Genomic DNA, 25206 nt, shown 5'->3' with positions numbered 1-25206 from the left:
CGATTCAGGTCAGGTGATTGACTTGGCCATTGCATAACATTCCACTTCTTTCCCTTAAAAAACTCTTTGGTTGCTTTTGCAGTATGCTTTGGGTCATTGTCCATCTGCACTGTGAAGCGGCGTCCAATGAGTTCTGAAGCATTTGGCTGAATATGAGCAGATAATATTGCCCGAAACACTTCAGAATTCATCCTACTGCTTTTGTCAGCAGTCACATCATCAATAAATACAAGAGAAGCAGTTCCATTGGCAGCCATACATGCCCACGCCATGACACTACCACCACCATGCTTCACTGATGAGGTGGTATGCTTAGGATCATGAGCAGTTCCTTTCCTTCTCCATACTCTTCTCTTCCCATCACTCTGGTACAAGTTGATCTCGGTCTCATCTGTCCATAGGATGTTGTTCCAGAACTTTGAAGGCTTTTTTAGATGTCGTTTGGCAAACTCTAATCTGGCCTTCCTGTTTTTGAGGCTCACCAATGGTTTCCATCTTGTGGTGAACCCTCTGTATTCACTTTGGTGAAGTCTTCTCTTGATTGTTGACTTTGACACACATACACCTACCTCCTGGAGAGTGTTCTTGATCTGGCCAACTGTTGTGAAGGGTGTTTTCTTCACCAGGGAAAGAATTCTTCGGTCATCCACCACAGTTGTTTTCCGTGGTCTTCCGGGTCTTTTGGTGTTGCTGAGCTCACCGGTGCGTTCCTTCTTTTTAAGAATGTTCCAAACAGTTGTTTTGGCCATGCCTAATGTTTTTGCTATCTCTCTGATGGGTTTGTTTTGTTTTTTCAGCCTAATGATGGCTTGCTTCACTGATAGTGTCAGCTCTTTGGATCTCATCTTGAGAGTTGACAGCAACAGATTCCAAATGCAAATAGCACACTTGAAATGAACTCTGGACCTTTTATCTGCTCATTGTAATTGGGATAATGAGGAAATAACACACACCTGGCCATGGAACGGCTGAGAAGCCAATTGTCCCATTACTTTTGGTCCCTTAATAAGTGGGAGGCACATATGCAAACTGTTGTAATTCCTACACCGTTCACCTGATTTGGATGTAAATACCCTCAAATTAAAGCTGACAGTCTGCAGTTAAAGCACATCTTGTTTGTTTCATTTCAAATCCATTGTGGTGGTGTATAGAGCCAAAAATGTTAGAATTGTGTCGATGTCCCAATATTTATGGACCTGACTGTATAATGATTCATATAAAACGGTCAGAAGCAAAACAGAGATGATCCAATGCTGCTCCAGATCACATTCGGTGAGATAAGAGAAAATAGTGAGGTTGTGCGCTTACCAAAAGTACACACAATATGAGCATTGTATGCAATTCAACGGCAACCGGGCATCATGGTCTGGTCAATAGCCTGGGCACCCTCTGGTCATATCCGAACATCTGGGTCACAGGTACACCATTATCCAGGCCCCCTCTGCTGGTTGTAGAGAGCGGTGCCGCGCTGTGTCAGCCGATCAGGCGCTGCGATCCCATCCACCGGCCATGGAGCGGCGGTCAGATCCGGCATGGAAGGAGGACTCCCCGGGTGGCTGTGCTCATCTTCCAGGCAGGACACCTCCTCCCTCTGCCCCCAACAAACAGCACCGGGGACCCCCCCGAATCCCGGGCGAGGAGCGGAGAAGTTGTGTCGGAGGAAGTGCCGGGATCGGACGGCGTCTCATCCCGGCACTTCCTCCGACACAACTTCTCCGCTCCTCGCCCGGGATTCGGGGGGGTCCCCGGTGCTGTTTGTTGGGGGCAGAGGGAGGAGGTGTCCTGCCTGGAAGATGAGCACAGCCACCCGGGGAGTCCTCCTTCCGTGCCGGATCTGACCGCCGCTCCATGGCCGGTGGATGGGATCGCAGCACCTGATCGGCTGACACAGCGCGGCACCGCTCTCTACAACCAGCAGAGGGGGCCTGGATAACGGTGTACCTGTGACCCAGATGTTCGGATATGACCAGAGGGTGCCCAGGCTATTGACCAGACCATGATGCCCGGTTGCCGTTGAATTGCATACAATGCTCATATTGTGTGCACTTTTGGTAAGCGCACAACCTCACTATTTTCTCTTATCTCACCGAATGTGATCTGGAGCAGCATTGGATCATCTCCGTTTTGCTTCTGACCGTTTTATATGAATCATTATATGAACTACTGTGTGGTTACTTCATATTGTAACAGTCCCCGTGCTTGTCATCTGTTCTCTAGCGCTACATACCCCATTCTTAAGTCTGTATTCCAAGGTTTTGAGGTTTACCCTGTATGTTAGCTGCTCACCTGATCTGTTTGCGCTCACTTACCCACCCTTTATATATAAAGTATAATTTAATTTTTTTTTTTATAAGAAGATGTTGACACATAGAAATCATTTTCAAGTTGGAGCTTTACCAATGAAAACAATGTGAAGATTACAAAAAGCAGAGACAAAATTGCCACCATTATCATAAATCACCATAAGCTACTTCATAAACCTAAAAACAACCCACGATATCCTGTAATCACCTAGATGTGCCAAAATAACTCTGAATCACTTCCACCTGGACTGAGCATAACACTCAAAATCTAGAATCTCGAAAACGAGCTTCAGCTAGATGATGGCAGGCCCTTGGGACAGACCTCACCTTCTGTCTCTGCTGTAAGTTGCTCAATGTATCTGGCTGGAAATCAAGTTTGTCAGTCCGGCACAGTTTCCAGTACAAGATGACTATGATGATGGTCACCACTAATACTGGCACAGCCACACCCACGATGATCCACAGATTCTGTGCCTGCCGGTCGGTCTCTGGGAGTTGGTTCATTGCTGTAAAAAGAAAAAAATACAGAAACGTTATGCACATCTTAACACCCCAGGGTTTTCTTGAAGGCAACTCTACTCAGCATAAAACTTTCTTTACCTCTACTATGAATACATTGCATCTTGTCTTCATGCTTTTTATATCCATCTGTCTCTTTTTGAACTCCCTTCTATATGCCATTTGACACCTGCTATCTCTTCGTAACATCCGTAAAAAAAGTATCTCATTGTGCAATCATATACTGTGGTGCAATATGTCTCTCCACTTAGATATCCATCACTGCTTACTCCTCCACAGTCTAACATTTCACACATTGTCACTCACCTTATATACAGCTTACTGGCAAAGTACTGTTTCCTCCTCCACTGTATGGAAATACACACACAGTCACCATTGATACCAGTTATTGATCCAGCACTGCTTCCTCCCCCACTACAGTGGGGAAAATAATTATATGATCCCCTGCAGATTTTGTAAGCTTGCCCACTTACAAAGAAATGGTCTATGATTTTTATCATAGGTGTATTTTAAATGATAGAGATGAAATATCAACCAAAAATCCAGTAAAAACAGACTGGTGTGCTCATATGGTACACAGATTAGTCTGGTCAATTTAAGAAGGTACTCCTAACGACAACCTGTTATGTGTATAAAAGACACCTATCAATAGAATCTCTTTGAGGGGGGGGGATCAGCCCAGCAGTACATGGGAGGAGCTTGTGAATGATCTCAAGGCAGCTGGGACCACAGTCACAAAACAAACCATTGGTAACATAATAAGCCACCATGGATTGAAATCCTGCAGCACCTGCAAGGTCCTCCTCCTCAAGAAGGCACATGTACAGGCCCATCTGAAGTTTGCCAATGAACACCTAAATGATTTAGAAAAGGATTGGAAGAAAGTGCTGAAGTCAGATGGTACCAAAATTCAGCTCTTTGGCTGTATCTGGAGGAAGAAAAAAGCTGACTATGACCCTAAGAACATCCCTACAGTGAAGCGCGGAGGTGGAAACATTATGCTTTGGGGCTGTTTCTCTGCTACAGGTACAGGCCAACTTCGGCGCATTGAGAGGTCAATGGACAGGACCAGGTCTTCTAAAATCTTGGGTGAGAACGGTCTTCTTCAGCCAGAACACTGAAGATGGGTCTACCAGCATGACAACGACCAAAAATATACCGCAAAGGCAGCAAAGGAGTGGCTCAAGAAGAAGCACATTAAGGTCATGGACTGGCCTAGCCAGTCTCCAGACCTTAATCCTACAGAAATGTTATGGGGGGAGCTGAAACATTAAGTTGCCAAGCGACAGCCAAGAAATCTTAAGGATTTAGAGAATATCTGTAAAGAAGAGTGGACCAAAATCCCTCCTGAGATGTGTGCAAACATGGTAATCAACTACAAGAAATGTCTTACCTCTGTGCTTGCCAACAAGGGTTTCTCCACCAAGTACTAAGTCATGTTTTGCTTGGAGGTCAAATACAAATGTTATAAATTGAGTTGCAGTTCAGTGAGTAAAATAAGTATCATGTATTTTTTCTGGCTTTTTGGTTGATATTCTATCTCTATCATTTAAAATACATCTATGATAACAATTATCAACCCTTCATTTCTTTGTAAGTGGGCAAACCTACAAAATCTGCAGAGGATCAAATATTTGCTTTCCCCACTGTGTATGACAGGACACACACACAGTCCGCATTCATAAAATTACTGATCCAGCACTGCTTCTGCTTCCACTATATGACACACGCTGTCACTTTATATGCATAGCTTAATTACCCAACTCTTCGTCCTCCTCCTGCTATCTGACAAGGCGCACAGTCACCTTACATAAAGCTTACTAATACTACACTGCTTCCTCCTTCACTATATGACAGGTAGTATTAGTTTCGTCAACGCCAATATTTTCCTTATAGTTTTTATCAGCGGCATGTTTTCAGTGACAAAAACTAAATGAAAACCAACTCGAATTTTCATAAACTGATGAAAACTGTGACAAAAATCAATTAGAATTTGTGTCCACAAACGAAACTGGAACCAAAATGTGAGGGAAGGCTGTTTCTTGTAACAAAACTTGATTTTACTTTATAAAGACATTATATAAAGGCTAAATCTGTGTCTGTATAGTTTGTACAAACCTTAATACCTTTAATAATAACACGTTCTTAGATTGTTACTCCAAGAGTAATTAAGGAGTTTGGAAATTTAACTAAAACAATTAGATTTTAGTCGACTAAAATGTACTGCAGATTTTAGACAACTAAAACTAAAACAATTCAGATGACTAAAATATGACAAAAACTAAAATGACTTTTTAGTCTAAAAACTATGAGTGCCAGTTCAAATATATGCGGATTGGATGAAGTTTTTTTTTTTTTTTCCAAAAAAGAGGTGTTTATTGAAAACAAAACACACAGATTGATACAAGACAGAATAAAATTTCAAACGGGTTGAACATAGGTCATGTGGCAAAACATATATCATACAGAAGAGCATGAAATCCAAAGCAGAAATGAACAAATTGGATGAGTAAAACCACGACAAGGTTGTGCCTGCAATATTCCAGTGTGCTTGTCAAACGAATAGAGCAAGAAGGCACCAGGCATTCTACAGTAATGTCTCAAAGTATGGTGCTATGGAGGAAAGGAAGGTGCGTACAATATCTAAGCAGAAGTCCAAACTACAGGTTTGAGATAGTGGAGGTGGCGGAGAGCGTATATGGGAGTAGATAGTCATGGAAATCGCTAATGGGAAAGGAGATAAGATGTTGACATCATGCCTAATGCTCTGCGGAATAATTATCTGGAGCTTGTACAAGCATAAGAGAGGAGAAAAAAAAGAGGAAGGAGAGAAGCGCGAAGGAAAGAAAGAGAAAGAAAAGGGGAAGAGAAGAAAAAAAAAAAAAAAAAAAAAAAAAAAAAAAAAAGGGGGGGGGGGGAGGGAAACATATGGGTAGAAGGGAGTGAGGGAGGGGGTGACTGCAAAAAATTATTGGATCATCAATACGGGTCATATCAGGTGCGGTAGAAGTCTAAATTAACCTTAGTTGCAAATAAATGTGGGATGTACACGAAGGAGGAGGAGTATGTTGACCACCATCGGGTCAAATACAACTGAGTTACAACAGTAGGGAACCTAAGTCAAGTCAAACAGGTTGGTCCATAAGAGACTGATATGCAGGGGTGGTCAGGAAATGAGTCCAACAGGCCCAAGTGTGGGAAAATTTCGTAGGGGTATCAAGTGCAGTCGCAATCAGTTCTTCCATAACTGCCGTTTTACCCACTCGGGTGAGCCAATCGCGTATAGAAGGAGGGCGTGTGGAACCCCACAGAACAGGGATGCAGAGTCTGGCTGCATTGATCATGTGCATAGCTAAGGATTTGAAATACTGCCCCCCGGAAAGGGAAGAGTGATGAAGGAGGAATTGAGCCGGAGAGAAATCCACAGGCAAGGTAGTTACAGACACCACTAGCCTGTGTACTTCTTGCCAAAACGGTTGCAGAACAGAGCAAGACCACCAGATGTGAAGGAATGATCCATCTGAGGTCCCACATCTCCAACAACTGTTGGGGAAAGCGGGGTTGAACCGATGAATTTTCCAAGGGGTTCGGTACCATCTCGAGGCTATTTTGTAGCCATTTTCCTGAGTCGAGACGTTGAGGGAGCATTTATGGGAATGCTTAAATACCCGGTCCCAGTCTAAGTCCAATAGGTTAGTTTCAAGATCTCTATTCCACGCTCGACATGATGGGAGGGAGTCATAAGTCCGATTCTCCAGTAGGAGGGGATAGATCTCCGAGATCAGGTGCTTTCGTGGTTCAGCTTTAGCGCAGATAGTTTCAAAAGGGGTAAGAGAACGGCCCCAGTCGAACGGGGGTTTCTGTGAAAGCAGATAGTGTCTAATCTGAAAATATACCCAAAAAGGGAAATCGCGGACACCTAGACTTTCAGTCAGTTCTCTGAGTGTTTTCACCTTGCCTTTGTGGAGAAAATGTTTCACCAAGATCTGTTTATGCGGCCAAAATTTCAGTAAGAAGTCCTTGTGCATTCCTGGAGGGAAAGCAGGATTGAGACGAATAGAGGTTAACGGGTTGGGTGTTTCGGAGATGGATGCAAATTTACAAGCCAAGCGAAAAGTTTTTAAGGTAGGCCCCACTAAAGGGTGGGTGAGAAGGGTATGAGGCGTGTGCTGCGGCAGAAGCCAAGGAATCGATGCCAGGGGTAAGGGTGAGCACGCATCTTCTATATATATCCAGTCCTTGGAGGCAGTGTGAACGTGCCAATCAACTACCCGGGAAAGGTGACATGCCCAGTAGTAGCGGTGAAGGTCAGGGAAGCCAATTCCACCTCTAAGCTTAGGAAGGGTCATTTGGGAGAAAGCAATGCGCGGACGCTTATGATGCCAAAGGAATGATGAGCAAAGTCTTTTGCACGATATAAAAAAGACAAGGGGCAAATGAATTGGCAATGTTTGGAAGAGATATAGAAGGCGAGGAAGTATATTCATTTTGATTATTGCTGCCCTTCCAAACCAAGAGAAGGAAGGACGATGCCATTTATTAAGGTCTTCCTGCAGAGAGCGCAGAGCGGGAAGGAAATTTTTCACATAGAGGTCGTCCAGATTACGGGTAAGCTGAATACCGAGATAGGTTAAGGATTCCTTTTCCCAATGGAATGGGAATTGGAGCTCACAGGAGGAGACAAGCTCAGCAGGCAGGGTAATGTTAAGGGCAGCCGACTTGGAGAAGTTAATTTTAAAATTCGATAAGAATCTGAAGAGGGCAAAATCCTTCAGTAGGTTGGGCAAGGTGATGTGAGGATCAGCAAGAAATAGGAGAATATCGTCTGCGTAGGCTGCGAGCTTGTAGTCTTTGTCCGCTACCCTAATCCCCTTGATATCGGAATTCGAGCGAATTTTCCGTAGCAAAGGTTCAAGGGAGAGGACAAACAGGAGCGGAGAGAGGGGGCATCCTTGCCGTGTGCCATTCCTTAGATGAAAGGAATTCGATAAATGACCGTTCACCCTCACTCGAGCTGTCGGATCGGAGTATAGGGCCATTATGAAGTTAAGCATCTTCTCACCTAAACCCAGTGCTACTAGAGATGCCTTCAAGAAGTCCCACGCAATCCTATCGAAGGCCTTTTCTGCATCCAGGGAGAGAAAAAAACCAGGAGAGTTAGACTTATGGAGCCAATGATTAAGGTTAAGGGCCTTAATGGTATTGTCCCTTGCTTCTCTCCCAGGGACAAAACCCACTTGGTCTAGGTCAATCAGGGAGGGGAGCAGGGGAAGAAGACGATTAGCGATGATCTTCGCAAATAACTTGATGTCCACATTCAGCAAGGAAATGGGTCTGTAATTAGAGACCTGTGTGGTATCTTTCCCACTCTTAGGGATAACTGTGATGTGAGCCTCCAAAAGGCGGTTTTGCGATCGGGAAGGATGAGAGAGAGTATTGAAAGCCAAAAGAAATGGGACACTCAGGATATCCAGGAAAGATTTATAGTAAGCTACTGTAAAACCATCAGGGCCCGGACTCTTACCCGGTTTCATCTGTTTTGTCGCGGACTGAAGCTCAGTTAGGGTCAGGTCCCCTTCCATAGCCTGAACCAGATCTTCGGAGAGGGCCGCAGGACCGTAAAGGCGAAGGAATTCGGAGATCAAGGAGGTTCTGGACCTGTCTGTATGTATAGGGGGACGTTCCGGAGAAAGATTGTATGGATGAAGTTTTAACCTCATCCAATCCACTTAACAATAATATTGCTTCAATGCTGCCTATTCACATATGTATGGTGCAAAAAAAAAAAAGCCTGCCTGAATTCTGATCAATGCGGTCCAGTGCAGGTGTGGATTACAGGCTATAGACTTCTATGGGAACCGTTTCTTTACCACACGTCATCAGTTATAAACAGGATAAAATCCTGACCTGAACCTGATCTAAAAATGAAAATGTACACCTAGGTAGAATTCCCCTGGAGGTAGACCAACAGTGCTCCAAAACTCACAGGGGTTTATTTACTAAAGCTGGAGAGTCCAAAATCAGACTCCCTTCTGCATAGAAACCAATCAGCTTCCAGGTTTCATTGCCAAAGCTTCATTGAACAAGCTGAGGTTAGAAGCTGATTGGTTTCTATGCAGAAGGGAGTCTGATTTTGGACTCTCCAGCTTTAGTAAATAAACCCCACAGTGTCTTCCTGGCAGTTTGAACAGCATAGGAGTATAAGATGAAGAGCTGGCAACTCAATCTCCCAAAAAAAGTACTTTATTCATAAAGGGTACAGTATGCAAGTTACAGCAGTTTACGCGTTTTGGTAAAAAACAAAACGTATTCATAACCATCAAACGTGTAAGCTGCTGTAACTTGCACACTGTAACCTTTATGAATAAAGTACTTTTATTGGGAGAACAAGTTGCCGGCTCTTCATGTTATTCACCTATGCTGAACCTGATCTAAACCTGACCTGAACCGCTGAACAACTACTGTATCAATTAGCTGTGAAACCTGAGCTTCAATCCGCACCGCACATGTGTGCATCAGCTCGGACTAAAACTATATCGAAATCTGACATCAAAATTAACACCGATGACAAGACACACACTGTCACTTTATATACAGCTTACTGATCCTGCACTCCTTCCTCCCCCAATATATAATAAGACACGACACGCGGGGGTTATTTACTAAAATCGGAGAGTGCAAAATCTGGTACAGCTCAGCACAGAAACCTAACAGCTTCCAGGGTTTATTGTCAAAGCTTAATCAAACAAGCTGAAGTTAGACGCTGATTGGTTATTATGCACAGTTGCACCAGATTATGAGCACTCCAGTTTTAGTAAATCTCCTCTGCACTGTCACCTTATATACAGCTTACTGATCCTTCACTGCTTCCTCCTCCACTATATGACAAGACACATGGTCACCCTATATACGGCCTACTGGTAATCCACCGTTACTTTCTTATCTACTGACACATTGCAACTTTATGTGCAGCTTTCTTATTACCTTACCATTTCCTCTTACCCTAATTCCCATTCTACTCAGCTTTGTATATATATTGCTGCAAACTCTGCATTTGATTTTTTCAGTTTTAGTACATCTGCACGAGACACTGGGAACCATGGAGTTACACAAATTAGTGAAAAGCAGAAACTTCTGAATCGAAACTAAAATGAAAATGCATACGAATGTATCACTTACGCTGTGCCACCACACCCTGCAGTCGGTATCCGAGGATGATGGCAGCTCGCTGGATGTTCACCTCATTTATCAAACTAGAAGCCTTATCGGCAGCTAGCCTTCCTCCATACTGATCCTCAATGAAATAAATCAGCTCAACTGGGTCATCCGAACCTTCCAGTCGAGAAATATTCACCACCTGCAAGGACAGAATAGGTGAGTACCACTTCAAAGTTATGTGTTAGGCTTTGTGCACATGGTTCTCTTTATGAATGCCTTCATTCTCACAGAGTAGTACCCTTCACCCTCACAGAACATTGAACCTTGGAGGGGGGATTGTTACAAAGGGCTTAATGCACACAGATGCGAATACAGAGTTGGTTTTCACATACCATACTAAAGTAAATAAAAAAAAAAAGCTACCTGGCAGCAAAGTACATACAGACCCTCCATTTCCCCCTCACTGCCAAGAAAGCATTGACAACCGGACCATTTGTAGCCTAAAAGTCTTGTCGTACATTGCACATATTGTGCACTTGAAACATATCACGTATTTCAATAAATTATGTATTGATCACATGACTGATACCAGAGAGGAGACAACTTAAAAAAGCATTTTAATGCAATGATAATTCAGAAGGCTGTCTATTATTTTATACTACTTCTCATTAGCACTGCTGGGACAAGGTTCTTTAGCACCCAAGACAAAAATGCCAAAGTGCACCCCCCACCATGAGCTGTAAACTAGCAGCATAGATTGAAGATCCTGCCCTTTTTGTGTTCCCTTCTGATGAAATGCTCAAGGCAGGTGCCTCTTCTGCCAACCCCTAAGCCCGTTCCTACTCACTATAAACATACTACAACTATAGATGGTACCAAGGAATCTAGACTATGAGTTAGTATTTGAAGAAACCTGTACTGGGACAGACAACAGGCTAGAATTACCGACCTTCCTCTGAAAATGCTAGATAACTCAACATAGCTGGCTTTAATGCAGACTGACCACTGAGACACAGACAGGGGCGAACTGACCATTTGGAAACTCAGGCACTGCCCGAGGTCAGTAGGGGGCCCCATGAGATGCCCCTGGTACCTTTTTCATAGGCTTTTTTGAGTGTGGGCAAGGACACAGGGGCCCCATGATCCCCTATTGCCTGGGGGCCCCATGAGTTGTCAGTCCGCCCCTGGACACGGACTTAGAATAAGTATGCAGATCAGGACTCAGAGCTCCTAATTGATATACTTATTCCAGGTATGTGGCTCTAAGTACTGAAGCCATCAGATCAGCCAGGTAACTAGTTTTTCCAGAAGAGGACGTCTGCACTGGCAGTCTCAATACTTCCTTAAGGCACCTTTTAATTAAACCAATATCCTTTCAATTAATCTGGCCGTACATACAACCACTGCCCACCAGGTGGCAGCACAGATCTGTGAGCCTAGACTGTGAATGTGATTGGTCAAGAAACAGCAGGCAAAAAACCCAAAAAAATTTCAGCTAAATGCCCTCAATAGATTTTTTTTTTTTACAGTTTGCTAACAAGTAATCTCCAGTACATCAATGCCATGAGTAATAATCAACTACAACTTCTCTGTTCATTAATGTTTAACTATAACTTAACTAGTATTTTTCCAAATGAAAGCTTCCTGCAGTTGTCCTGGTGCTCCTCACCTAGTGTCATGTGACTGGAATGGATGCTGCCCCATCTCACCTGTACGGAGTTGCTCCCAGCGTAGCTGGCCCTCTTCCAGCGCCGTTTCTGTAACGTGGCTTCGCTGATGAGCTGAGCAAGCTTCCTCTCCATCTCCGTCTGAAAGGCCTCATCCCTCAGCTGCTGCTCCTGGACGCCAAGCAAGACTGCCACAGACAAATGGGACAAACAATTATAGCATGGCGATTGTATTCTACAACACTCAGCTAAATGGCACCTACATGCACAGATAAGGATTGGCTAGGAAATTCAGGGGCAGACCACACAAGAACTAGCTGTAGGTCTAACATGGCCTTCAGCAATTGAGCAGCATAGTCAGATGCACCTTCAAAACTGAACTCCAGCCTTCCATTCAGTCTTACACAGCTTTACTGAAATCACTTAACCACTTCAAGTCCAGAAATTTTCACCCCCTTCCTGTCCAGGCCAATTTTCAGCTCTCAGCGCTTTCACACTTTGAATGACAATTGCGCGATCATGCAACACTGTAGCCATATGATCTTTTTAAGCAGTTTTTTGAGACAGATAAAACTTTGTTTTGGTGGTATTTATTCACCACTGGGATTTTTATTTTTTTGCTATATAAATGAAAAAGTTCAAGCATTTTGAAAAAAAAAAAGTGTTTTTCTTATAAAATTTTGCAATAAATAATCTTTCTTCATAAATCTTGGCCAAAATGTATTCAGCTATATTTTTAGTAAAATAAAATAACCCAAATTAGTTTATAACCAAAAATAATAATTTTTCAAAATGTTTTTTATTTTTTTTTATATTATTACTTATGTTTTGTTTTTGTTTTTTTAACATACTGTCACCCTAGCAGTACAGTGTCACCATAGCATTCTTGCAGCCATTGAGAACTACTGTGTGTGAGCTGTGATTGGTCACAGCTTGTCACATAGTACAAGGTTGTTGTGAATAGCCTTGTACCATGTGACCTCTGTGATCATTCACAGATTTCACACGTAGTAAGCAATGTCCTCAGAAAGTGACATCTTGCTTACTACTATTCATGTGATCACTGATTGGTCAATCAGTGATCACATGATCAGGCCCTCACAGAGGTCCTGTACAGCGATCGGTGTTCCACTGTGGGCACCGTATCGCAGTGCCGCGCGCTCCCAGGGAGTGCACACAGGCAGTGAATGCAGAAGCCATTTATAAAGAGCCACCCACTCCTGCACTGCTCCCATCTGACCATTTATGTATATGGGCCAGACAGGAAGTGGTTAATCTCATTTTACTGCACACTGCGAGCATCTCACAATGTGCAGGAGAAACTACAGCAAGTCCCACAGAACTTGCCCCAATTTCCTGGCTGGAGGATATCCAGCATCATCTTGCCTTTCCTCCCCAGCCCGACTGTCAATGCATTTCAGCTCTTTCAATCACGGAGGCTCAGCATCACATATGGGCATAACCTAAACAGTATACATGCAAAACACAGACTGCCTGGGGATGCCCACTCCCTCCAGGCTGATATCCACCCATCAAGGCATTTTGATATTTGCATATCTCCTCCCAAGAGCCAGCCCACTGCTTGCCTCAAAGCTGAGAGCACTTGAGTACTGAGGCAGGGTGCTGTGATGTTTTCAAAAAGCTATGTGCAGCCCAATGTTGGCCCCTCCCACCAGTGATGATCTGTTTGCATTGCATAGAGAAGCACAGAGACCCCAAAAATGATCTCAATGAGTCTAAATCAAAATATGCAATGAAAACAGAAAGGTTTCATTTAAAAACTGTATAAGAGTATTGATGAAAAGGGGGAAACCAGAAGAGCAGATTAAACTTCAGTTTTAAGGTGCACTTTAAGTAACCACAAGTCTCTACTTGCCATAGCTCAACAAAAAGGTCTTTTATTTTACTATAAATGCAGAAGGAGAAGTAAGACTTCATTGGTAGTGAGAACATCCAAGAAGTCCAGTGGTAAGAAAACTTTTTTTTAGTTTTGTACAAAGTGGGTGAAATAGTTTTCTGTTTTTGACCATATTTCCCTAATTTTTTGCTCTGTGTGAAAACCAAGCAAGGAATGGGGGAAGTGGTTGTCACCACGATAGGAAGGCTTAGCAAATAAAACATTGTCAGAAGGTCTATTCCTTCCTTATGCTACTAAAAAAAAAAAAAAGTGTTTTGTGCGTGTCCACGTTTTAGAGATTTCCAATTATTTCCTGTCTTGTCATCCCAATAGGGACACAGAAAGCATTAAAAATGTATTAGCATAGAACAGGATAACCTTCTCCCAATATAACCCAAACAGAATAAAAAGATTTGCCTGGGGTTGGGCATTAAACTCAATCTGACATCTACCGCATTGCTAGCAGGGGAACAGACAAGTTCCCTTTATATTGTAAATGAGGTGCTTCTAAATTTTGTATAAAATTACTCACAGAACTCTGTCTATAATGACCCCATACCTGTGCGCAGCCAGGAATCCTTCAGGTGTGGAGAGGTATTAAGGCGGGGATACTGAGAGGCTGAAAACATAACGAGACAAAGAAAAATTGTTACAATGTTTCCAAACCCGGAATCCAACTGTATACAATGAAACATACAATATGGAAACAATTATATTTGCAATGTTTTTGTTAGGATATAGTCTGCAATATTAAAATAACCCCTGCTAAAAATGATTACAGCTGCAGCTCATGGTATGTAAGCATGATCAGTAAGTTGTAGATATCATAAAAACCATACTTTACATAATCATGATATTAAAATAAAAATAATGACCAGAAAAGAAACTCAGATGGTGAAAATGGTAATATTCCTCCTTACATTGGTAGTCAGTGGAAAAATATCACCTACATTGATGGTCAGTTAAAAAATGAACTCTTACACTTGTGACCAGTGGAGAAATGCTCCCTTACCTCAGAAAACTAGTGGAGAATTGCGCACTTACATTGGTGACCCATTGGACAATGCACTCTTACGCTGGTTTACAGTGGAGAAATTCGCCCTTGCATTGATGGTCAGTGGAGAAATGCACCCTTTCATTGGTAGTCAATGGAGAAATGCACCCTTACATTGGTAGTCAATGGAGAAATGCACCCTTACATTGGTAGTCAATGGAGAAATGCACCCTTACATTGGTAGTCAATGGAGAAACACTCCCTTACATTGCTGACCAGTGGAGAAGCGCTCCCTTGCATAGGTGACCAGTGGAGAAATGCACCCTTACATTGGTAGTCAGTGGAGAAATGCACCCTTACATTGGTAGTCAATGGAGAAACACTCCCTTACATTGCTGACCAGTGGAGAAGCGCTCCCTTGCATAGGTGACCAGTGGAGAAATGCACCCTTACATTGGTAGTCAGTGGAGAAATGCACCCTTACATTGGTGACCAGTGGAGAAACGCTCCCTTACATTGATGGTCAGTGGAGAAAGGCAGCCTTACATTGGTGGTTTGCAGGGAAGAGCCTCTGCCATATGGTCAGTGGGGCAAAGGACCCATTCCCAATGAGTATAGATGAAAAATGTCCTTTATACACTGCTCAAAAAAATTAAACACTTTTTAATCATGTCATAGCATCAAGTCAATTAAACTCCTGGGATATTGATCTGGTCAATTAAGTAGCAGAGGGGGTTGTTAATCAGTTTCAGCTGCTTTGGTGTTAATGAAATTAACAGCAGGTGCACTAGGTGGGCAACAATGAGACAACCCCCAAAACAGGAATGGTTTTACATGTGGAGGCCAAATACATTTTTTCCCCTACTCATCTTTTCTGACTGTGTTTCACATATTTGCATTTGGCTAGAGTCAATATCACTACTGGTAGCATGAGGTGATACCTGGCCCCTACAGAGGTTGCACAGGCAGTCCAACTCCTCTAGGATGTCACATCAATATGTGCCAGTGGCCGAAGGTTTGCTGTGTCTCCCAGCACAGTCCCAAGAGCATGGAGGAGATTCCAGAAGACAGGCAGTTACTGTAGGAGAGCTAGACAGAGCCGTAGAAGGTCTTTACCCCATCTGCAGGTCCGGTATCTGCTCCTTTGTGCAAGGAGGAGCAGGATGAGCACTGCCAGAGTCCAACAAAATGACCTCCAGCAGGCCACTGTTGTGAATGTCTCTGACCAAACAATCAGAAACAGACTTCATGAGGGTGGCTTGTGGACCCGACGTCCTCAAGTGGGCCTTGTGTTCATTGCCCAGCACCATAGAGCTTGATTGGAATTTGCCATTGAACACAAGAATTGGCAGGTCTGTCACTGGCGCCCTGTACTTTTCACAGATGAGGGCATGTATAGTTTCAGCCCATATCCATTATATAACTATAGCTTGAATATGTTTTGGTCAATACCTGAAAAAAACTATAATTGTGCCTGTGTCCAAATATATATGGACCTAACTGCACATACACAGCACATTTGTTACCACCTCTACCACTATAAACACTGTTCAGGATGGTTACTCTAGTAAGACCTGGAGAACATGTGAACAGAGGACCAGGTGGCAGTCCAAGACCAAGAGACACCATCAGGCCTGGTAGAATGGGCTCTGATAGGGAAAGGAGGAACTCTGATAAGGGCATAAGTTATCACCTAAGGACACTAACAAAAAATGAGTCTCATGGAATGGGTGGGGGCAGCCTAAGCAAAAATTTTGCCAGTGTCCATTCACCTGAAAGTATTCTGTATATAATCCAAAGTCTAGAACTACAATTCCTGTGTCCTGTACTGTACAATTAAGGTAATGACTTTTCCACACCTACAGTACGTAATATTCATGTGTGTGTGGATCAAAGTAAAAATTATTAGGGATTAAAAGGAAAAATGGAATTCAGACTAATCTTTGTGAAGTCTCTCCTGGTTGGCCATATAAAGCTTTTATGAAATAACAAGAACATTAGTAAGTAACTCCATCTTTCATCTACTCATTGAAATCTTTCCCTGGAGTAATGTAATAAAGGTGCAGGATCTGCTCTTCCTACTTCTCTTTCCTCAGTTTATTTGCCCTTCAGAACGGGGGAATGTGGGAAAGTTTGCGGCTCAGGAATCTCCTTTGTTCGGGTCTACATATTATTCAGGGGGGATTCAGGAAGGCAGGAGATGGGGGGGGGGCTTTGTCTGTGTAAACAGCCACTGAATACACAGTGACATCATCTTCTAGAGAAAGAACATGAGACCACCAGCCTGAACTGAGATTGCTATTACATCACCAGGATGGTAACATGAGTGCAGGTCACTGTCGTCCCCTGGATTCATAGGGAAAGAGGCACCATAACATTTTACTATTTGCATTCAAATTATTAACAGCTCAAAACACCATACACTACAGTATGTTTAAAGATATATGTGGATGATGGGCTGAATTTTTTTTTGGCTGCATCCCCCTCTGAGGGTCTCTACTGGTAAGATCTACTTACTGAATTTCCAAGTCTAGTTGTCCACAGGAGTCTCACTCCTACTGCTGCATTCTCAGCAAGGTAACTCACACACAAAGATCTCACACCCGAGAGGTGTAAGACAGGTTGTAAAAAAGTGCAGTCTCCTGTAGAGCATAAGATATCCTGCACAAGGAAGAGGCCTCTGTAATACACAGCACATAAATGTTTTGGCTCCGCGATATAATAGTGTGATTAGGTATGAATTCTACATTCATTCTCACTTGCTTCATCCAAAACAGTGCCTTGCACTTGTACAGAGCAAATGAGTATAATGTTTTTTATTTTAAGAAAAAAACAAAAACACATCCTTTATAACCGCAGAACTTCACCCTGAAATGAAAAGTTCTGCTTTAGCACTTCCTTCCTCCCTCTTCTCCCACTTTTTGAAGTTTTTTGGGGGGGTATAGCAGGTAGTCAGCTTCCACTACTGTCAATTACAGCCACTGAGCCAATGAGGAGACAGTGGGGGGAAGGGGTCGTGATGCACTCTGTGTGTGAATGGACACACAGAGCAGCAGCTCGGAAGTGAGCCTGCTTGGGTGTACCCATAACAAGCTGCTTGCTATGGGGGCACTTGGCGGTAGGGAGGGGCCAGGAGCACCGGCGGGGGACTCGAGAAGATGAGGATCAGGACTGCTCTGTGCAAAACCACTGCACAGAGCAGGTATGACATGTTTATTATATAAAAGAAAAAAAATCCTTTAATATTACCAAGATATTTTTTTTTTACAGCAGCCGATTCTGCAAAAGTAATACAAGCGGTGTAAGAGCTGCTGGATTACTTTTACAGGCTGCAGAAGTGGATCACCCCCTGCCCCTTCACCTTTACCTAGCTCTCTCGAGCGATTGGGGAGCCCAGCAAGTATGTGACCAACGGCATCTAGTTCCTGAGACACAGTGAGAGGAACGGATGTTGCTCCTCCGACTGTGTGATGTCAGAAACCAGAAGCAACAGGGATTTCATTGCTTCCAGTTTTGGTCTCATGTAAACAAGCCATTTACAGCATGTAAAAGCATCAGATTAAACTGATCACAGTTTAATCTGATGCTTTGCAGGCAAGAAGAAAGATATGGGGTCTAATAGACCCCAGGTCTCTCCAAAAAGAGAACCTGCTACAGCCCATGCTATCACAAGAAATGTTGTTCAAAAAAGTGATCAAAAACAAACGTTACAAAAAAAAAAAAAAAACAGTTACAGTGTAAATTAAGAAGTTAAATAAATAAATAACATTTAAAAAACAAATTTAAAGTGCCGCTGGTTCCCGCTTGCTCACAAGGAAAGGAGAACATATGAGTCAGTCCCGCATATGTGAACTGCAATTGCACCACACATCTGAGGTATTGCCATGAATGTCACAGTGAAAGCAATAATTCAAGCACCAGACCTCTGGTGTAAATCCAAACTGGTAACCTGTAAAGGCTTTTAAAGTGTCACCTATGGGAGTTATTATGTACCAAAGTTTGGCGCTGTTCCACATGCGTACACAGTTTTAAAGCATGACATGTTTGGTATCCATTTACTCAGCGTGTTTTTGTGCATTAAAATTCATTAAAGTGTATTTTTTTCCAGAATAATTTGTGTTTTTGAAAAACCACTGCACAAATACTGTGTGACATTAAAATATGCAACACCCATCATTTTATTCTCTAGGGGCCTCTGCTTAAAAAAAAAAAAAATATATATATATATATATATATATATATATATATATATATATATATATATATATATATAAAATGTTTGGGCTTCTAAGTAGTTTTCTACCCAAACAATGTATGTCTTTTACATGTAGTAGAGGAATATCAGAGTTGGCCAAGACTGGAATTGGTTAAATATCACCGCTTAGGGGACAAAATGACTTACCTTTGCTTTCTAATACAGCCATGTGATCACCACATCAGCACGGACATGGGGGATAGAAGGCACTGTTGACACTGTTAAGTTAGCATCAAGGATCTTTAATATGTAAGATTATGTTCCCAACCAATAAAGGGCTGGTTTTGGGCTCAAAACCAAGCCCAAGAAAGGTGATAGGCATTTCCCAATGACTCAAGAGTCATTGACAACCCATTACACCCCTAAAAACCACCAAAAATGCCTTCATTTGTATTTCCCAATACACTAACTTGAAATAGCAAAACTTTGTTAAAATGTCTTTGAAGTAAGAACTTCCAACTAGCTCTGCACCCCCTGGGAGGCTGGAACCTAACCAGCAGCACAGTCAAGCGGAGCCACAACGTCACACTCACGTTCTGCAATCTGTTTCACCGGAAAGCCCAGGAAGAAGCTGAACTCTACCAGGCTCAGATTCCTCAGCTGATCACTGATCTCAGAGCCATTCAGGAATCCGCTGCGGTCTTGAGCAGTATAGGTGATGGTGACTGGTGCCTTCCAGATCAGGGGCAGATTGGTGCTGATATTCACTATCTGTGGAGTGAAAAAAAGAAGTTTCTCACAAGCAGTTACACAATCTGCAACAGGTCCTCAGTGGTACAATCTCTGTTACCTGAACAGTGAGATTTTCCCTCTCCTGGCGCAGTCTGCGCACCTCGAACAGAGCCAGGCTCAGCCCCTTATGGATCTGCTCACTGAATGTGCAGAGTCTGATATCTACTGACTGTGGAACAAACTGCAGGACTGTGGGAAAGTGACAAAAACAGTGAACAGAACTTGATCCATGCAGCATTCTCCGTCAACACAACACACATTCTATTCTACCTATAGTCAGAGCTCATGGACCCAGCACACTAAAATATTAAAAACTGAAGTACTTCCCAATCTAAGAGCAAAAAATGTTATATTTTCTAGCTTACCAGTCCTTAGATGTGGTGGTTGCATTAGTTTGGCCAGTGTTGCCAGGCAGTGGTGAAGGCAAACAAAACTGGGCGGTAAGTCACTAGAAGGATCACCAGAAGGATGGAGTCCCGATTCCCCTATTTAGATGTTTAGCGATCACTAGATGGATTACCAGCAGGAGGAAGGAGGTCCTAATTCCCCTATATAGATCTTTAGTTTATCACTAGAAGGATCATCAGCAGCAGGTCCTGATTCCCCTATGTAGATTATTAGCTATCACTAGATGGATCACCAGCAGGAGCACAGAGATCCTGATTCCCCTACAGTTGTGTCCAAAATTATTCAACCCCCAATGCTGTAAAGGGGTTTAGGGACTATAGTGTACATTTGGAATTGTATTCAGAATCAAATCCTACAAGGACGTTGTAACTACCCAAATGCAACTAAAATGACATCAATTGTTTATGTAATACAGTAGTAAATGGTTCTTATGTGGTTTCTTCATTGCCACAATTATTCAACCCCTTAAAGACTACCACTCTGAAGAACAGAGGTTCATACAGGTGCTTTCCATCAGGTATTGAAAACACCTGTGGATGTCACCGAGCAGCAATCAAGCATAATAAGCACCAATTAGGCAGCTTTAAAATGACTGTGATACTCAGCTCCTTCTAGACATTTACTGGTGTGGTTACAAACATGGTGAAGGCAAGAGAATGGTCCAGGAAGACAAGAGAAGAGGTGATTTCTCTTCACAGGAAGGGCAATGGCTATAAGAAGATTGCAAAGATGTTAAACATACCAAGAGACACCTTAGGAAGCATCATTCGCAAATTCAAGGCAAAGGGCACTGTTGAAACGCTACCTGGTCGTGGCAGAAAGAAGATGCTGACTTCGACTGCTGTGCGCTACCTGAAGCGTAGAGTGGAGAGAAGTCCCCGTGTGACTGCTGAGGAACTGAGAAAAGATTTGTCAGATGTGGGTACAGAAGTTTCAGCCCAGACAATAAGACGCACACTGCGTAATGAAGGCCTCCGTGCCAGAACTCCCAGGCGTACCCCCTTGCTGTCTCCAAAGAATAAGAAGAGTCGACTGCAGTATGCCAAAAGCCATGTGGACAAACCACAAAAGTTGTGGGATAGTGTTCTGTGGACTGATGAAACAAAATTAGAACTGTTTGGGCCCATGGATCAACGCTATGTTTGGAGGAGGAAGAACAAGGCCTATGATGAAAAGAACACCTTGCCTACTGTGAAGCATGGTGGAGGGTCAATCATGCTTTGGGGCTGTTTTGCTTCTGCAGGTACAGGGAAGCTTCAGCGTGTGCAAGGTACCATGAATTCTCTTCAGTACCAGGAGATATTGGATGGAAACGTGATGCAGTCCGTCACACACCTGAGGCTTGGGAGACGTTGGACCTTTCAACAGGACAATGATCCCAAGCATACCTCCAAGTCCACTAGAGCATGGTTGCAGAGGAAAGGCTGGAACATTTTGGAGTGGCCATCGCAGTCACCAGACTTAAATCCGATTGAGAACCTCTGGTGGGACTTAAAGAAAGCAGTTGCAGTGCGCAAGCCTAAGAATGTGACTGAACTGGAGGCCTTTGCCCATGAAGAATGGGCGAAGATACCCGTAGATCGCTGCAAGACACTTGTGTCAAGCTATGCTTCACGTTTAAAAGCTGTTATAACTGTAAAAGGATGCTGTACTAAGTACTAAGATTGAATGTCACTTGGGGGTTGAATAAAACTGATAATGCTGTGAGCACAGAAAAGACATTTGTGGTTATTTCATTATAACTGTTATGTTATATTTGTCTGACCTACAAGTGCCTCTTTAATGTAAATGTAAGCAAGATGACTGAATGATCAAAAGCAATGTCAAACTGGCCAAAACACTCAATTTCAGTGGGGGTTGAATAATTTTGGACACAACTGTATATAGATCTTTAGTTTAACATTAAAGGATCACCAGCAGAAGGTCCTGACTCCTCTATATAGATCTGTAGGTATCATTAGAGGAATCCCCAGCAAGAGGAAGGAGATACCGATTCCTCTATATAGATTTTCAAGTATCACTAGAAGAATCTCCAGCAGGAGGAAGGAAGTACTGATTCCTCTATATAGATTTTTAAGTATCACTAGGAGAATCCCCAGAAGGAAGGAGGTACTGATTCCTCTATATAGATCTTTAGGTATCACTAGAGGAATCTTCAGTGGGAGGAGGGAGGTCCTGATTCCCCTATATAGAGCTTCAGGTATCAGTAGAAGGATCCCCAGAAGGTGGAAGGAAGTCCAGATTCCCATATATAGATCTTTAGATAGACTTAATTTAGAATACGGTGTCCTCACTTACAAATACTGATAGGATACAAGGAGTCCAGAGACAGACAACAAAAATGGTGAAAGGTTTGAAGGATAAACATATCATGCAAGACGTCAGGAATCTAATATGAATAGTCTTGAGCAGAGAAAGGGAATGGGGAACATAACGAAAGACTTTAACTACATGAAGGGTGTGATAAGGATCAGGAAGGCAGAATTTTCAGCATGAAGCCAAGATCAAGAACACAGGAAAACAACCTGAAACTAGCAGGAGGAGAAGTTCAAAATTAACCTTAGAAAGTATTATTTTACTGAAATAGTAGTTGGATGCTTGGAACAGACTTCCAGTAGAAGTAACGAATCAGTGAACAGTATGTGAATTTAAACATGCTTGGGAGAAACAGATCTATACTCAAATAAATTAAAGAAAAGAAAAAATAATAAAAAGGGGGCAAACGCGAATGGGCAACTTAGTCTTTTTCTGATGTTACCTTTCTATATTTATTTTTTCAGGCATTTTTTATTTTTATTTTAAATTGCTGATCTTGCCAGTAACCCACTTCATGTTGTGGGCTGACAATGCTCGCTATATGTACTGTACAGGTGAAACTCGAAAAATTAGAATATCGTGCAAACGTTCATTTATTTCAGTAATGCAACTTAAAAGGTGAAACTAATGTATGAGATAGACTCATTACATGCAAAGCAAGATAGTTCAAGCCGTGATGTGTCATAATTGTGATGATTATGGCTTACAGCTCATGAAAACCCCAAATCCACAACCTCAGAAAATTAGAATATTGTGGAAAGGTGCAATATTCTCGGCTCAAAGTGTCCCACTCTAATAAGCTAATTAAGCCATAACACCTGCAAAGGGTCCCTGAGCCTTTAAATGGTCTCTCAGTCTGGTTCAGTAGGAATCACAATTATGGGAAAGACTGCTGACCTGACAGTTGTGCAGAAAACCATCATTGACACCCTCCATAAGGAGGGAAAGCCTCAAAAGGTAATTGCAAAAGAAGTTGGATGTTCCCAAAGTGCTGTATCAAAGCACATTAATAGAAAGTTATGTGGAAGGGAAAAGTGTGGAAGAAAAAGGTGCACAAGCAGCAGGGATGACCGCAGCCTGGAGAGGATTGCCAGGAAAAGGCCATTCAAAAGTGTTGGGGACTTTCACAAGGAGTGGACTGAGGCTGGAGTCAGTGCATCAAGAGCCACCACACACAGACGGATCCTGAACATGGGCTTCAAATGTCGTATTCCTCTTGTCAAGCCGCTCCTGAACAACAAACAATGTCAGAAGCGTCTTACCTGGGCTAAAGAAAAACAGACCTGGTCTGTTGCTCAGTGGTCCAAAGTCCTCTTTTCTGATGAGAGCAACTTTTGCATCCCATTTGGAAACCAAGGACCCAGAGCATGGAGGAAGAATGGAGAGGCACACACTGCAAGATGCTTGAAGTCCAGTGTGAAGTTTCCACAGTCTGTGTTGATTTGGGGAGCCATGTCATCTGCTGGTGTTGGTCCACTGTGCTTCATTAAGTCCAGGGTCAACGCAGCGGTCTACCAGGAGATTGTGGAGCACTTCATGCTTCCTTCTGCAGATGAGCTTTATGGGGATGCTGACTTCATTTTCCAGCAGGACTTGGCACCTGCCCACACTGCCAAAAGCACCAAAACCTGGTTCAATGACTGTGGGATTACTGTGCTTGATTGGCCAGCAAACTCGCCTGACCTGAACCCCATAGAGAATCTATGGGGTATTGCCAAGAGAAAGATGAGAGACATGAGACCGAACAATGCAGAAGAGCTGAAGGCCGCTATTGAAGCATCCTGGTCTTCCATAACACCTCAGCAGTGCCACAGGCTGATAGCTTCCATGCCACTCCGCATTGAGGCAGTAATTGCTGCAAAAGGGGCCCAAATCAAGTACTGAGTACATATGCATGCTTATACTTTTCAGAGGTCTGATATTGTTCTATGTACAATCCTTGTTTTATTGATTGCATGTACAGTCAGGTCCATAAATATTGGGACATCGACACAATTCTAACATTTTTGGCTCTATACACCACCACAATGGATTTGAAATGAAATGAACAAGATGTGCTTTAACTGCAGACTGTCAGCTTTAATTTGAGGGTATTTACATCCAAATCAGGTGAACGGTGTAGGAATTACAACAGTTTGCATATGTGCCTCCCACTTGTAAGGGACCAAAAGTAATGGGACAATTGGCTTCTCAGCTGTTCCATGGCCAGGTGTGTGTTATTGCCTCATTTTCCCAATTACAATGAGCAGATAAAAGGTCCAGAGTTCATTTCAAGTGTGCTATTTGCATTTGGAATCTGTTGCTGTCAACTCTCAAGATGATATCCAAAGAGCTGTCACTATCAGTGAAGCAAGCCATCATTAGGCTGAAAAAACAAAATAAACCCATCAGAGAGATAGCAAAAACATTAGGTGTGGCCAAAACAACTGTTCAGAACATTCTTAAAAAAAAGGAACGCACCGGTGAGCTCAGCAACACCAAAAGACCCGGAAGACCACGGAAAACAACTGTGGTGGATGACTGAAGAATTCTTTCCCTGGTGAAGAAAACACCCTTCACAACAGTTGGCCAGGACAAGAACACTCTCCAGGAGGTAGGTGTATGTGTGTCAAAGTCAACAATCAAGAGAAGACTTCTCCAGAGTGAATACAGAGGGTTCACCACAAGATGTAAACCATTGGTGAGCCTCAAAAACAGGAAGGCCAGATTAGAGTTTGCCAAACGACATATAAAAAAGCCTTCACAGTTCTGCAACAACATCCTATGGACAGATGAGACCGAGATCAACTTGTACCAGAGTGATGGGAAGAGAAGAGTATGGAGAAGGAAAGGAACTGCTCATGATCCTAAGCATACCACCTCATCAGTGAAGCATGGTGGTGGTAGTGTCATGGCGTGGGCATGTATGGCTGCCAATGGAACTGCTTCTCTTGTATTTATTGATGATGTGACTGCTG

General features: G+C 42.9%; 1 protein-coding gene across 2 annotated transcripts in view; it reads right to left on the bottom strand.

Annotated features, from left to right (window-relative positions):
* Positions 1-25206, bottom strand: part of KIAA1549 (KIAA1549 ortholog) — a 137862-nt gene that overhangs the window by 27697 nt on the left and 84959 nt on the right. For both annotated transcript variants that reach the window (XM_089688724.1, XM_089688723.1), the window contains exons 5-10: positions 19584-19714; positions 19327-19504; positions 14104-14163; positions 11690-11835; positions 10002-10179; positions 2631-2809 (exon numbers count right to left, since the gene is read on the bottom strand). In XM_089688724.1, coding sequence (XP_089544850.1) covers positions 2631-2809; positions 10002-10179; positions 11690-11835; positions 14104-14163; positions 19327-19504; positions 19584-19714 — 872 coding nt within the window. The remainder of the gene's footprint in view (positions 1-2630; positions 2810-10001; positions 10180-11689; positions 11836-14103; positions 14164-19326; positions 19505-19583; positions 19715-25206) is intronic.

This window comes from Staurois parvus, unplaced genomic scaffold, assembly GCF_062004578.1.
Source record: "Staurois parvus isolate SC_StPar_1 unplaced genomic scaffold, SC_StPar_1.0 ptg000452l, whole genome shotgun sequence".
Taxonomy (NCBI): domain Eukaryota; kingdom Metazoa; phylum Chordata; class Amphibia; order Anura; family Ranidae; genus Staurois; species Staurois parvus.
Note: the sequence above shows the minus strand (reverse complement) of the source record. Positions and strands in the feature narration are given on the sequence as shown.